At 42.2% G+C, this 13,945-nt stretch overlaps 1 protein-coding gene across 3 annotated transcripts; it reads right to left on the reverse strand.

Annotated features, from left to right (window-relative positions):
- Window positions 1-569: 569 nt before the first annotated feature.
- On the reverse strand, window positions 570-13,942 carry BROX (BRO1 domain and CAAX motif containing). 3 transcript variants are annotated; one of them, XM_061364962.1, is made up of 13 exons: window positions 13,791-13,942; window positions 12,183-12,314; window positions 11,484-11,590; window positions 9,932-10,028; window positions 8,209-8,304; window positions 7,493-7,565; window positions 7,046-7,151; window positions 6,421-6,510; window positions 5,530-5,615; window positions 4,096-4,177; window positions 2,931-3,081; window positions 1,505-1,664; window positions 570-1,027 (listed from the first exon to the last, which is right to left on the reverse strand). In XM_061364962.1, the coding sequence occupies exons 2-13, from the start codon at window positions 12,281-12,283 to the stop codon at window positions 941-943; spliced, it is 1,236 nt and encodes a 411-aa protein (XP_061220946.1). In that variant the 5' UTR covers window positions 12,284-12,314; window positions 13,791-13,942; the 3' UTR covers window positions 570-940. The 3 variants fall into 3 exon arrangements, with proteins under 3 accessions (XP_061220946.1, XP_061220965.1, XP_061220955.1); XM_061364981.1 differs by lacking the exon at window positions 13,791-13,942 and adding an exon at window positions 13,480-13,542; XM_061364971.1 differs by lacking the exon at window positions 13,791-13,942 and adding an exon at window positions 13,339-13,440.
- Window positions 13,943-13,945: the final 3 nt, after the last annotated feature.

Here is a 13,945-nt window from a genome sequence, read left to right on the forward strand (position 1 = left end):
TCAGGTAAAGTGAAGTGCAGTGACTGCTACCCAGAGACTGCAAGGTCTCACTTCAATGCATGCATCAATCTTTTGTGTTTGCAGCACATCAGAAAGCTGTGGTTTTGTTGACACGGGTGTTTTGCAGTGCTCAGCACTAAAGAATGTTATTGTATTTTCCACAGAAGGCAGAAATGAAAGAAGCAAGTTCTAAGAAACACTTTCTTTCTTAGTCTTGACTGAGCTTTGCTTTTAAGCACATTCATATTACTTGCTGCATCACTTTCATATACACTTTGATATTAAAGGATTTTAACTTAAGGACAGACAAGCTAAAGTACCTTACTACAAATTCTGATACAAGAACCCTAATCTGTAGAGGAAAGAACAGATACTAATCATTTCAGAAGAATATAAATTGTGCTCCACTTACACAGAACTTAAGGCTTTCTAAGTCCTGTGAAATACCACAGGGGTGTTACAAACCAAACCCAGATTTTCTTCCCTCACTCCAATTAGATGAATCTGAACACAACAGGGTAATGAGCTTGAATGGCAAAACCTGGGCAAATAGAACTGTTCATGCAAACTTTTGTTTGCACAATTTGACATTATATAGCATATAATTTAATGGAAACATCCTCAAGTGTTACAATCATGATACTTCCTTTGCTATTTGCGGGTAGAAACTAAACCCACAAAAAGAAACTCTCTAGAGGCACAATAGGAACATTTAAGCCCATTCGTTCTATGGTATCCCACTAAACCCAAAAATATGTCAGATATAAATAAACCCCTAGAAATCCACCACATTCTCAAGCAAGATAGATGCACACTAACAAAAGTAAATTAAATTAGTCTTCTAAATTAAAAAAGAAGGATCAGAAAAAGGGAGATCAGAACTAAAGCCCCAGAGTCCCATTAATACAGCTTCAAAGTGAATTCATAGCACTTATGGCACTTAAGAAATCTGGCATCCACTGTCTTTTTGAGGCTTTATATCTGGTTCCTTCAGAGGTTTTACTTCTTCATCTGGTTTTGGTTTAGCCTGCAAACAAGAAGAAAAAGCCCTAAATACCACAAGTACAAACCACTGTGCCTGCACACTATTTATGCACAGCTAACTTTACATATTCTAATTTAATAGCTGCCTCTGTTTTCGAGGCTGAAGGCTTTGAGCAAGCCTTGAAAAAGACACATATTCTCTATTTCAGCATCCTTAAATGAATCCTTTTCTAAAACAGAACCTCCTATAGCACTCACTCCTGTAACATTCCAGCATCTTACACACCTTTAAGAATTTCCTCCTATTCAGGACTTAGAAAACAATGACTCCTCGTTTCCAGATGCTGACAGTGTGGCAGAAGTTAACTGACTTGTCTCCTGACACAGTGAAAACGTGAGCTCAGGTGATTACCTTGTGTCTATACCCTTAGCTGGGGAATGTTGCAGAAAAGCAAACCAGTAACTCTGTATTAGACACAGAATAAAGGTAACAAGAAAACAGCATGTGGGATTATCTTACAGCGTCATCCTTTGGCCTCTTGGTGAGATCAAATGCCGCGAGTGTTTCAGGAGTCCAGTGTGCGTTCAAGGCAGGGAATTCAAAAGGAACAGGCTCTACTAAGCCATAGTTTGCTTTCAGTTCCAGCTGGGGAGCCTCTGCTGGCACCTTCTGAAAATAGCTGTCACAGAACACAGCAATATAGTTATAACACAGTGCACCATCTCTGCAAGCCTTGTTTGCAATTCTAAAGAAGAACAATCTGGGTTTTTTCAGTGACCATCACTGCTGCTCTCTTTCTTTCTTAAGGTACTGTCCAACATGCATTCTGTCAGTGAGGTTCAGAAGAACAAAGGCAGTTCCTTCTTGGTATTGTTAATCCCCTCATAACCACGTGGGTTTTTTCGCTACTTGGTAACCATTATTCCCAGCATTTTGATGAGAAAAACACCTTTTGTTCCAAAGGACCTTAAGAAAACATAGTCATATAACACCAGGTTGGAAGGGACCTCAAGGATCATCTGGTCCAATCTTTTGAGGCAAAGCACAACCTAGGCCTGATGTCCCAGCACTCTGCCCAGCTGAATGTTAAAAGGAGGATTTAAAATACTTCCCAAGGAAGACGAAGAGGATGGTTCTTTTCTTCAATCAGCCTTAATGCGCCACAGTGCATAATAGCAACACCACTGCAACACCCACAAAGACTTGGTACAAGAAGCAGCCTGAATGAGGGTATAAAATTCAGCTTCATGTACTTAACAACTACTTTTGTTTAGTCAATTTCCCTATTATGCAGGTCTTTAAATACCATAACAAGGGAAATAACAAAACTATTATGGAATCCTAATTCACAAGAGGAGGGGAAGGGAGAAAGAAATGAGCAAAAGAATTCTAAAGCCAAGCTAATCTTGCTATTTTAAACTGCTTCCAAACTCTTCTTGGAAGGGGTATTAAGTAACAGAAAGCCCTATTCATAATATTAATTATACTTAGCCTAGTAAAGCTCCTAGCACCCTAAAGCATGCTCTTCACTGAAAGCATGTACTTGCTTCCCTGTAGCAAAGCAGAAGCAGCTAAGTCTCTTCTCCATTTCCCTTCTGTCCTCTTTTGCCTACTAGGTCCCAGCAGCTGGGAAGAGAATGTTAGAGCAACACAACAACCTCTGCAGGACTCTCTCTGGTGTAGAAGGAAATGAAACAAAGCGGCTGAGGAATGAAGGAAGAAAACCACTTAACCTCTCCATGTCAATCCAACCTGCCCTGCTGAACTGGCACAGAACACAGAAGGTGACAGCACAGACCCATAGCAAATCTGCTTTAAGTTACATGCCATGCCCCAAAGGAATGTAAGAACTGGAGAGTAAAATTTACCATCCTATCTTGAAATAAAGGCAAATGAGGTAATAACAGGTCATACAGAGCACTGCACCAAACCATAAATTACTTACATGAAACCATTCTCTCTCTGGCATTTTTCTAGTGTGTTCTTAATCAAACTTCCCAACTTCCTAAAGAAGAGATGTCCAGAAGGTTTGGCAGTAGTCCCAGGCCCTTTGGTTTCTCCATATTCTTTGCACAATGCTTCAGCCTTGGCAAAAACTTTGCAAGAAAGAAATGTAATAAAAGTCATTTACACAACTCTATTAAATCAGGGTGCTTCAGTTTTAGGAGCTACCAGAATCCATTTAGGCTTCTTGCTTCTTAGAAACGAAAATAAACTAGCTCAAAGGCAGCACTTTCAGCCAAGATCTACTGCACCCAAAAAGTGACCAGGAACAGGAGAAAACAAGAGATAGCTTTTTGAGTAGGAAGATGCAGGAAAGCGTTCTTCCACACGAGGCAAAATGCAACAATAAGCCCAAGGAACTGTGCCACATGGGAGGGAAAAGAGACGGAATGAAAGTGTCCACACACAGGTGATGCCCCAAAATAAACTGCACCCAATATGGAGTGGGCAAGGAAACACTCTTCTGTGAAGAACAGGCACAGTAAAAACCATGATATTTGGTTTACTGCAAGTAATCCAACTTAACTGCTTCTCATAAATTCTTATTTATTTTTGAAATTAATATTAAAGGTTTCTCATGTGAATGATTTGAGCATTTTTATGCAACGTGGTAAAGTTATGCAGTGCAGGCTGCTGGGGTAGCAATAGCTTTGAAGAGACACTGAGCTACTGCTAACTTCCCTTAATCTGCCTTTCAAAGAAATAGAAAGGAAGTAAGTTACTGAAACCTGTTTAAAACCAAACAATCATGATCTAGATTTACTATTTAATGTAAGACAGAGCAACCTCCACACCAGAAAAGGCTGCAGTAACTTAACATCCATCAATACCAGACAAGTGATTCTCACGCTGCACTGCGGACAGCTCAAAGCCAGTCTCTAACAGGCTGAGAAGTGAAGATGGTATTTTCTGGAGCACTGTTATGAAGGACAGTCTTTGGTAATACACAGGAAATAATACACTGTCTCCATTCAAAATTGTGCTGGATTTTCATCAGGTGACAGATAAAAACCTTAAGTTTATAGGAGACCAAAATAAACACGATAGAGCAAAATAAACCAGGCATGTCATCATTAGACCCTATAATCAGTCTCAATCACACTTACATTTCTCTGATTCCTGCAGAGATCTGATTGCTTCCCCGCATTTATCACTCGCCAGTAGAGTTTGACCATGGTAACAATAAGCCTAATGGGAGAGGACAAAATCATTACCAGCACCACAGGGCACTTCCTGCACCGATTCACCTGTGCTCTTCTTTACTTCAGAGTTGCAGCTCTTTGAAGCTGCCATTCCTTGCAGATAGCTGACAATTCAGGATTGCAAGTCAAAGCAGCATTCATTCACTGAACAATGCATTCAACATAAACACCACGAGGTAGGTATGGAGCATGCTGTGTCAAGTCTAGATGAGAGTCTTTGACCTGTTTTACCAAAAGCACTAGTATACAGTCTAGTTCAAACCTTTCTTATTGTATCAATGTGCACCATAATCCTGGTATAATGGTTGGACTTGATGATCTTAAAGGTATTTCCAACCTAGTTGATTCTATGGTTCTATCAAGCCCCATCATAGAAAGAGGATGAACCCCAGTCAAATTTACAAAGCAAAGACTAAAAACAATCTGAACAGTCAAAAATCAAACCTGCAACAAATATCACTGATCCAGAAGCAATGAAGCATTCTGCTGCTTGAGATATTTTGCCATAGTCCAAATAACTTTTCCAGCCCCAAAAGTCCCATTCCCTTACACTTACACTTGAATATAGTACTGTATTCCAGTGAGAACTGAACTGCCTCTTTTCCATCATCAGGAATTGTTGAATTTAAATACTAAATACCACAGGTAAAGGAACAATCCCAGGAACTAATGCCTCCTTGCATTCCTTCCTTTAATTACTCTGTTCTCACAGTATTGCAAGTGGTACCTAAATCTACCATTGCCCATATTACAAATTAAAAAGAATAGAAAAGTACCACAGTTCTGAGCCTCCCTCACCTCTCAAACTTGCTAGTAAGGCAAGCAGCTTTGAGCTACAGTTCAGCTATGTAAGAGAAAGACAACTGTGTTAACAGCTTAGTTTGGGCCTTTATTACAGTGTGAAAGAGCCGGTTACAGGTTGTGGCAGGCAACAAGAAATAAACAACAAACTGAGCAGCTGATGATCCCAAGAGAGGCAGTGCACTTGCTAAGAGATCAGTCACTCTCAAAGGGACAACACTTGGAATGGCACCTAACATTGCCTAATGCGGTTTCATTCAGGGCATTCAAAAAGATGATCAGTTAGACTGTGACACAGACAATGGAACAGCAGTATTACACTCAACCTGAACTGCTTCACTTTACAATATGGGATCACAATTAATTCACATTGCAGTAACTTCACTTGGTTCCACAAACCACTTCAAACACCATCAACACTGCCCCATCTCCCTTCATAGCATGGAAAGAAAGTCAAGGCAACACTTAAGCCCCCATTCCCTATCCAGTCCTTAGGACAACATTAAAAGCTGTGACAGCTGTCAGCAAAGTACTTACATAGGCCATATAGAAACTGTTCTTCAAGTTTAAGTACTTCCTCCATTTTCCTGCATAGGTAGCATCCAAACTGGATAATGTTTGATCTATAACACATAGGTCAAGTTATTATTTAAGACATTTCCAAAAAGAAAAATCACACACCCCCCCAAAGACCATAATTCTTTAACTCGGCAAGTAGCCAGCACCAAGTGACATAAATTACTTCTGCAAAAACACAGAGAAACTATAAGAAAAACCAAAAGCATGCAGTTTATTGAGCTATCATGCAATTGTCCCTGGAATCCCTGAAACTGCCATTCAGTAAGTTTGGAATGCTAATTCTCCTAAGTACTTTTAGGCAGCATTTCAAAGCTTGTTCCTAGTTTAAGTTCAAGTAGTGACTTATAAAAGCCTACATATGCTACAATATTCCATCTCTCATATTGACTCCCATATTTCTGCATTGTTCCTACTTGCCTCAGTAAAGTCACAGATCAGCTCACTCATCTGGAATATATTATATATATATATCATTAACCTGCTTTACATACAGTTTACAGTCTGGATCATCGTGCTGCCCAAAGGTAGCTGGAACACACTCCATTTACATCAAGCCACTTGTTTGCAGCTATTATATATCCTCAACACATTACTCTGTCTTCTGTTTCCCCTCACTAACTTTTCCTACCATTGGCTACAGAAAAGGATTCCTCCAAAACCAAAAGGCCTTATCAAGATGTATTTGTTACACTGATAACTGAAGCCTTAAATGGGCTAAATAGAAGCTAAATACACAAAGCATGTCCACTGAGAAACAGTGTTTGTATCACAACTGATGGGCGGGTAAAGTATGTCTGCTGGCAAGAACGCATAAACCAGGTCACTAAGGATACAAAACAAGATACTCACCAGCTTTTTGGTAGAAGTTAGCTGTTTCATAAGCAAGAGCAGCTATTAGTCCTGGATTATGTTTCAGCTCAATAGCCCGAGCAATTGTCACTGAAAAAAGAAGTTTCACAGCACAGTATTAAAGTTTAACTGAAGATGTCACAGGTGTTCAGTGTTTTAAACCCCCTGCATGAGCAGAGAACAAGTACTGTGCAGTCAAGCAAACTGCAGAATAAAGACAGATTGTTTCTTGGATAGGATGTTTCCAAATGCATAGAAAAGCTGGAGGAAAGTTAATCTGAAGACTGGATAGTAAACAAGCTGCAAGTATTTTTTTAAAGGGACTAGGAATTTATGTTAGGCAAGCACGGTGGTGAAGAAACTGCAGGAAAGGAAAAATGAAGAGGGAAGGAATGTCACACACAAGTTCTTCCAAACTGGTTACATGTGTAATATCAGACTGATTTTTGGCAGTTTCCTCCTATAATTGTAACTGAAGTTTCTTTAAAAGCAACCCGCCCCACTAAACCACAGTACTTCAGGAGAATTAAAACCAGGCATTGCTGCCAAGCAGACTTCATGAGACACCAGAGTAACCCATAAAGACTGTCATTTCCCAACGCAACAAATGCAGATTTGAAGATACCTTCTTGAGCTTCAGCTTGACACTGGATGATGTACGAGTCAATAAGTCGAGCTTCTAAATCTCTTCCCTTTTCTACAGGTGTAATCAGTTTTGGAATGTGACTTTCCTAAGGACAAAGCAAGTCCCAAAGTTAGTTTGGGCTTAATACCACAGCTGCCAATGCAAAGCAAGTCCCTTATTCCTGCATGGATGCGACACTGAGTGAAGGTCCAAAGACAGATGGCTGCACTGTGCATGTGCTATTGGGCATTACTCTTCCACTGCCATTAGGAAAGAGTAGCAAGGATTGAGGGGTTGCATAGCATGCCTTTTTTTTCTTGCATCATTCAGATAGTCTGAGGTATTTGTTTATTCTGTAACCTTGCCAGAAGAGCAAATGCTTGTCTAAGACAAAGTCAAGTACTTGGAAACAACTTACAGAACAGGCAGCAAAGACAGTTTTTCTACCTTCAAGTGTTTAAAGATCCCAGCTGCTATCTTCAGGCTTCTGTGAACATCTTTTGCTTCATCTTCTGTTATACTAAGAATATAGAATAAACGGATGAAATCTTGTTTAGAAAGGACCTCTAGGAGTCATTTAGTCCCACCTCCCACTTTTGGAGAACTACAGACAACAGTAGATCAGGTCAGTTATGGCTTTGTCTAGATGAATCCTTCACGAATGGAGAGCCCACCGACTCTCCAAGTAACCTGTGCTGCTGCTGCACTACCCTCATGGTAAAGAAGGCTTTTTTACAGTATCCAATCGTTAAATAATCAAATAGAATTCACTTGAAAAAAGAAACATAAGACCTTCTAATGACTTGCAAGTTAAAGGTACCCTCAAGTGTTAAAAGGCAAAAGCTTTAGAACTCTGTAGGGCTAAAAGTCAGCAGAGCTGCCATTCTGAGAATCCTTATTTTGTATCTGGACACTTAGAGCAGGACGGATGAAGGGTTTATTCAGAACTGACACTTTCTCTATACCACAATCACTTTGTTATGGATGCAAGGAGGGACAGAAGTGCACTTGGACATTACAGCACATGAATTAAGTCCAGCTGCCTCCTTGAACTCCTACTGTCTCAGACAGACTTGTACTATAGCAGTCAAAACTCAGAACCTGCTAATTTTTGGGGTGGAATATTGCTGCAATGGAATTACTAAGAAAAGAAAAACACTTACTCTTCTTTTCCAGCGAGTCTTGATGCATATTTTGTGTACCACAGAGCCACATTAAATCCCATGGAAACCAGTTCAAACACTGCATCCTGCTGGGCACTACAGACAGACAACACCCCCCAAACAATTAAATGCTTTCCATTTTGTTCTGACAAGTTCTCTCTGCTAATAGGTCACACAAACATAAATCAATGTTTCTCTCCATAAAACACTTTTCAGTTAAGAAGTCAACGGTTTCCCACTTGCTGAACTGCCTAAAAGGGACTTCAGTTTTTAGTTATTCCCTTTAAGAGCTCAATCTCCCACATTCAGATGCCTCCCCTTCCCATTTGTGAACTTTTACTTTAAAACAGTAACTTGAGAGTTGTTTAGCTTTGGGTGTGGCTGACATTTTTCCATGATTTTTTTCCTTAAATTGCACATTTTGTGGAAAGCCTTGCTCTGGAATGTCTCCTTTAAACTTGTACCTCCTGAGTTAATAACTCAGAGTGTATTACGTCTCCCTCGAATGAATGTTATTGCAAGTATTTATGTAACTGCAGTCGAACAGCATGTGCAAATAGCAGGGAGTTTCAGAAGCTAAAAACATGGTCTGTGGAAAGAGTGAACTTCCAATCACAAGCTCAGCATAGCTTAGGAACTAGTAAACTTTAAAAAGAAAGGTGTGGGAGTGGGAAGAATCATGCTGGCAAAAGGACAAGTGCTTATGGCGATGAGAAAATCAGGAGAGAGCCCTAATCAACAGATTGTCTTCCAAAGGGAATAAAAGCTTCAAGGAAGTTGAGCATTTATTCTAGATAAAGCTTGACAAATTTGTAAGTGTGGTTATACAACACACTTGCCTACAATAGTAAGGGTGAACTGAATCATCCAGGAGGCTATAGATCTGTATCCCTACTTAAAACAGAAGCTCCGTTTGTTTGTACCAGGAGCACATGTACTACGAGCTTCAGAGGACAAGAACAAAATGAGATCTTCAGCAATGTACTTCAAAAAAACTCAGCAGATAATGGTCAGGCAATAGTGCCAAATGGAAGTTTTAAACTGTAGTAATCTGTGTTATCATATACAATTCGCTAATACTCTTAAGGTTGTTTTTTGTACTGCTCTAGCTAACTGCAGATATAGTTTGTAGATCAACTGAGACACAACAGACCCTTCTATCACAATCACTTATCACCAAAATATTTTATTATTATCATGCATTTGGAGCCTACAAGGATGCTGGAGAGTGCTTCATCAGGGACTGTAGTAATCAGGCCAATGGGTAATGGGTTTAAACTTAAACAGGGGACATTTAAGTTAAATCTAAAGAAGAAATTCTTCCCTCTGAGGGTGGCAAGGCACTGGCACAAGGTACCCAGAGAAGCTGTGGCTGCCCCATCCCTGGCAGTGTTCAAGGCCAGGCTGGATGGGGTTTGGAGCAACCTGGTCTAGTGGAAAGCATCCACTAGAAGGGTTGGAACCATGTGATCTTACGGTCCCTTCCAACCCAATCCAGTTCTATGATTCTATGATCACACCTTTACATAAAGGCAGCACATGTTTCAGAGCACCTAATACAGTACAGCAACTATCAAAATCACACAGCAACAAGGTTCTGGAAACTACTTTGCTACACTTCGACATTTTGCTACACTTTTAAGTCTTCCTTCACACATGTGCATACACATAATAGACAAAAAGAAAACAGATGCATACCCTGTAATCATAACAGTGTATGTACCTTGGAACTTGTCCCTGCAGTGTGTCTGTCCACTTGAAGTTCTGAATATATCTCAACTTGCATTCTTGGGAAGAGTCATCCAGTGAAAAGATAAAACCTGTAGGATTAAAAAAATGTACCAACAGGCAATGTCAAAGTAAGAAACAGAAACAAGTAATACAGGAATAGGGATCAATGAGAACACAGATAAAGGTAAAACAATGTTTCTTGCTGTACTGCTCAAAAACCTGTTACTTCCCGAGGCTTTTATTCCTCAGTATCTTCAGAACAAGATGTGCAAAAAACCCTAACTAGCTGCAAGAAACCCCTTGCCCAGCAGGTCTCCAACTCAACCCTGTGAGTCCTGATTGCTCAAGGCAAACCTTACAGGTGTCTGCATTGTCCTCTATGGTAACTAGTTGGGAGTTGGGCTGACCCAGGTACAGGATGGCTGAGACTGCTCAAGGTGAGTGAGTGATTCCCTGCTACCGTAGTGGCTATTGGGAAATTCCAGGAAGAGCTGCCTGGTCAACAGGAAAAGGGCTTATGACTTACTCACCTACTCATTATCCTTTTTTTCTCCAGGGATACAGGTAATTGGTCCTTTACATCCAGCAGCCCAGAAAGCAGCAGTCAGTGGACTGAAGCTTATGCTATGAGATGTTCAAATCCTAACACATGCAGGCCCAAGGAATTTTTCAGGGAAGAGTAAGTCTGGCCTTGGTCTGATCAGGTCTTACAGAGCTCAAGAACTCAAGACTTGCAACAGCAGCTATTTGACCTATAGCTGTAGGTGCTGACCCATTTATAAACTCAGAAAATACTTGCTCCTTTCACATGCAGCAAGTTTTAATGATCAAGAGTGATGCTTTCCTAAAGAAACTATCCAAATGTTCTCTCCAGCAACACGGACTGCTATTTTACCTTTGTGTCACACTGGTTTACATCATCCCAGTGGCTGAGGGAACTAAACCAACATGAGCTGCTTCACTTCCCACAGACGGAAGGATCACAGTTTCCATGAATCAGCTGATTCCTGACAACTCAGTCCTAAAAATCTTGCCTGAGCACCTGACTGCTAAGAGAGAGTTATCAAAATACTGGCAGGAGGAAGGTCTCAAGGGAATGCATCATCATAGGTGACCATCTACTGATACTGTAGATACTGTTCTAATGAGCACGTATATATACACCTAAGATAAGCAGCAGCAGAAGCTCACAACAAGTCTATTATGTAGCATCAGACAAACCAGAAGTTTACATCAAAGAGTGAAGTTTACATCAAAGACTGACTCCTGAACATTTTCTCCTCCATCAGGAAGCACAAAGAGGTTAAAAACAAGAAGACAGAACTGCCAACACTTAGTACTGGCAGGGTCACAAAGAACACTGGAACTCACAGAAAGTACCCACGACTGGTATCAAGCTTATGACCCATGAAGATACTCTCTTTCCTGAGAAGTGCAAAGCTTCTTTATGGAAGATTAGCACAATACACATTCTCAGAAATGTCATTAAGTTCAAATTCTACACCTCTTGATGTATTAGCAGTATTGCTAATTAATGTTCCTACCTTGCAAGAGTGAAAAGTACAGGTCAGTTGCATTCTTCATCATCTCTGGATTACAACTTGAGTCTGTGAACAGCTCCAACAGTCGGGATCGAGATAATCTCAGATCACTATATGGAGGGGAAGAAACACAATACAAAGATCTCTAAGACATTCTACCCCAAAATGTTCTATTAAGAATGTACCCACCCACGTATATCACCACCTTTTTGGACAGACAGCAATGGATAATCAGTACTTATTATTAATCTAAAGTAAAATAACTATGCCTTTATCTACTGAGATCTTGGGTGCAGGGGAAGGGAAGTAACAAGCACTAGAACGGGATGACCATCTGAAGAGATAAGCACAGATCTACCACATAAGATGAGATCTCTTTTCATTCTATTCCTATCTACAATAGAACAGTCATGCCTTATTCACTTATAGAAATGACTTTAAGTAATGTTTTGCAGAAGAATGCACAGTCATCAGAAAGACAATGAAATGTTCACTCTTTCGCCTCCGCATTATTATAATAGGCCTTGCCACACACTCAGAGACTTGAAAACCGGATAATTCATTCTTTGTAACCAAACACTCGTCTCCCAGCCTACACATTTCTCGTCATCTTCAGAACAAAAACTGAAGAGTAACCATTACATTTAAGAATGCCCCCCGAACTGTGAGAGACAGCGTGAAGTTAACCACAAGCACACTTACTTGCAAACCTTTGCTGCAGCTGGAGTGGTGGCTACCCCATAAAAATTAAATGAAACAGGAGCTGTAGCCTTCAAAGGGTTGCGGTGAAACCAGTGGGTCATTTTCGTTCTGTTGTGTTGTTTGATGCCAAATCTAAAGAGCGGATAGAAATGAACAAGAACAGCTGAGATGCTGTAATGATATGTAATATGCCATGCTCCTCGGCTCACAGAAATATATTCCAAATGTAAAGAGTAATAAAAGAAATTCATTTGCAAAGTTGTATATAATCACACAGGAGCAATTATACTTCTTTATCTTTCCCATCTGAAACACTGAGTTTCCATACACCTTGTCTGCATCAGCCATGTGCTTAGTTCGAGAATGTCACTCCCTTGAAATTCCCTCTTTGCTTTCTGAGGCAACTATTTTAAGTTGGGCAAAAAGCTGGAATCTACTTTACTCTGTATTACTGCACACTTTCCTACTCAAAACCCCCCACGCATTTGTTGCCTCCTGCATAAGGCTGAATATTTCCCATGCAATTTCCATTCACTGAGGTCATTCTATTGTTTCTGGTCAATCTATCAGTAGCCGTACTGATACCATTAGTAGCCTTATTGGCACCATTGATATTGATGAAACTGCAATTACACGCTAACCCTTGCCGAAAACATGAATGTGTTGACATACATGTAACAGACCTAGAAGTTTGACAGAGTACAGCTAAAACACACCATCGTTTATCCTTCACCTCGATGTCAGCAAACACACAACATCAGCATTCCTATGAGCTTTCAACGGCGGAAGGATGTTGGAATTGAGGGTCCGTGCTGGATAGTCAGAGAAACTTCACCGTGAGGACAGCGAAACCAAAGAACAACCTGCCCAAAGAGCTGGTGTGGTCTCTCCACCCTCAAGGGCTTTGAAGACCTCATGGGATAAGGCTCTGACCTCAGAGGTGATGCTCCTCTGAGCAGAACCGTGGACCAGAGACCCCGAGCTCCCTCCATCACCTCACGATCCTCCCCGAATCTTCCTCCATCGCTACCAAACGTTTCGTAGCTCTGCTGGCAAAACCCAGCCAAGCAGCGACCTCCTCCCACCGGCCGGGTGTTCCTGTCCCGGCAGGTGACTCCTTTATCGTACCGGCGCCCATCACGACATCCCCACGCACCTGCGCAGCGGCCTGCAGAGCGGAGCGGTGCCGCCGCACTGACAGGAGCTCCTCCGTGTCCAACCCGCCTCAACCGCACGCCGCGGGTCAGCGGCACACACTGACCGAGCCCGCCCGGCCCCCCGAGCCCCGAGCAGGCACCGAGACCTCCGCTACGGGCCCGCCGCCACCTCCGGCCCTGCCCGGCGTCACGCACCCGCCGCAGGCAGCGCCAGCGGACAGCCGATGGCATCGTCCCGGCCCGACCACATAGATCTCGCCGGTTACCCCCCTCCTAGCCGGGTGCCCCCGGTTCGCCACCGTCAGCCCCGCGGCGGGGTCTGACCAGCGACAGCCGACAGAGGCGCGGCCAGGCCCCGCAGCCCCGGTAGGGTCCCCTCAGTACCACAGACAGAGGCGGAAGCGACACCGACACACTCCTGAATGGGTGACCTGCCTGCAGCGCTGCTTACCGGGGAGAAGGGAGCAGAACCCCCTCGGCGACACGGCCGGGAGCGGCGGCGAGCGCACGGGAGGAGCGGGGCGATCCTCGTCCTGTCCCCGCCGCCGGGCCTCAGCTGAGGGCGGGCTCCCTGAGGAGGAGCCATGTGACAGCCGCCATGACACG

The sequence above is a fragment of the Neopsephotus bourkii genome, unplaced genomic scaffold, assembly GCF_033783945.1.
Source record: "Neopsephotus bourkii isolate Nb327-2 ecotype Australia unplaced genomic scaffold, CSIRO-AGI_Nbou_v1 NB_114, whole genome shotgun sequence".
Taxonomy (NCBI): domain Eukaryota; kingdom Metazoa; phylum Chordata; class Aves; order Psittaciformes; family Psittacidae; genus Neopsephotus; species Neopsephotus bourkii.

Bases quoted from the DNA above. Each gene is read 5' to 3' on its own strand.
- BROX (XM_061364962.1), bottom strand. From the start codon at position 12,283: ATGACCCACTGGTTTCACCGCAACCCTTTGAAGGCTACAGCTCCTGTT. The intron at 10,029-11,483 runs GTAGGAACATTA...TTAATCCTACAG, and splicing joins GTACTTTTCACTCTTGCAAG to GTTTTATCTTTTCACTGGAT. The intron at 4,178-5,529 runs GTAAGTACTTTG...CTCTCCCATTAG, and splicing joins ACAGTTTCTATATGGCCTAT to GCTTATTGTTACCATGGTCA.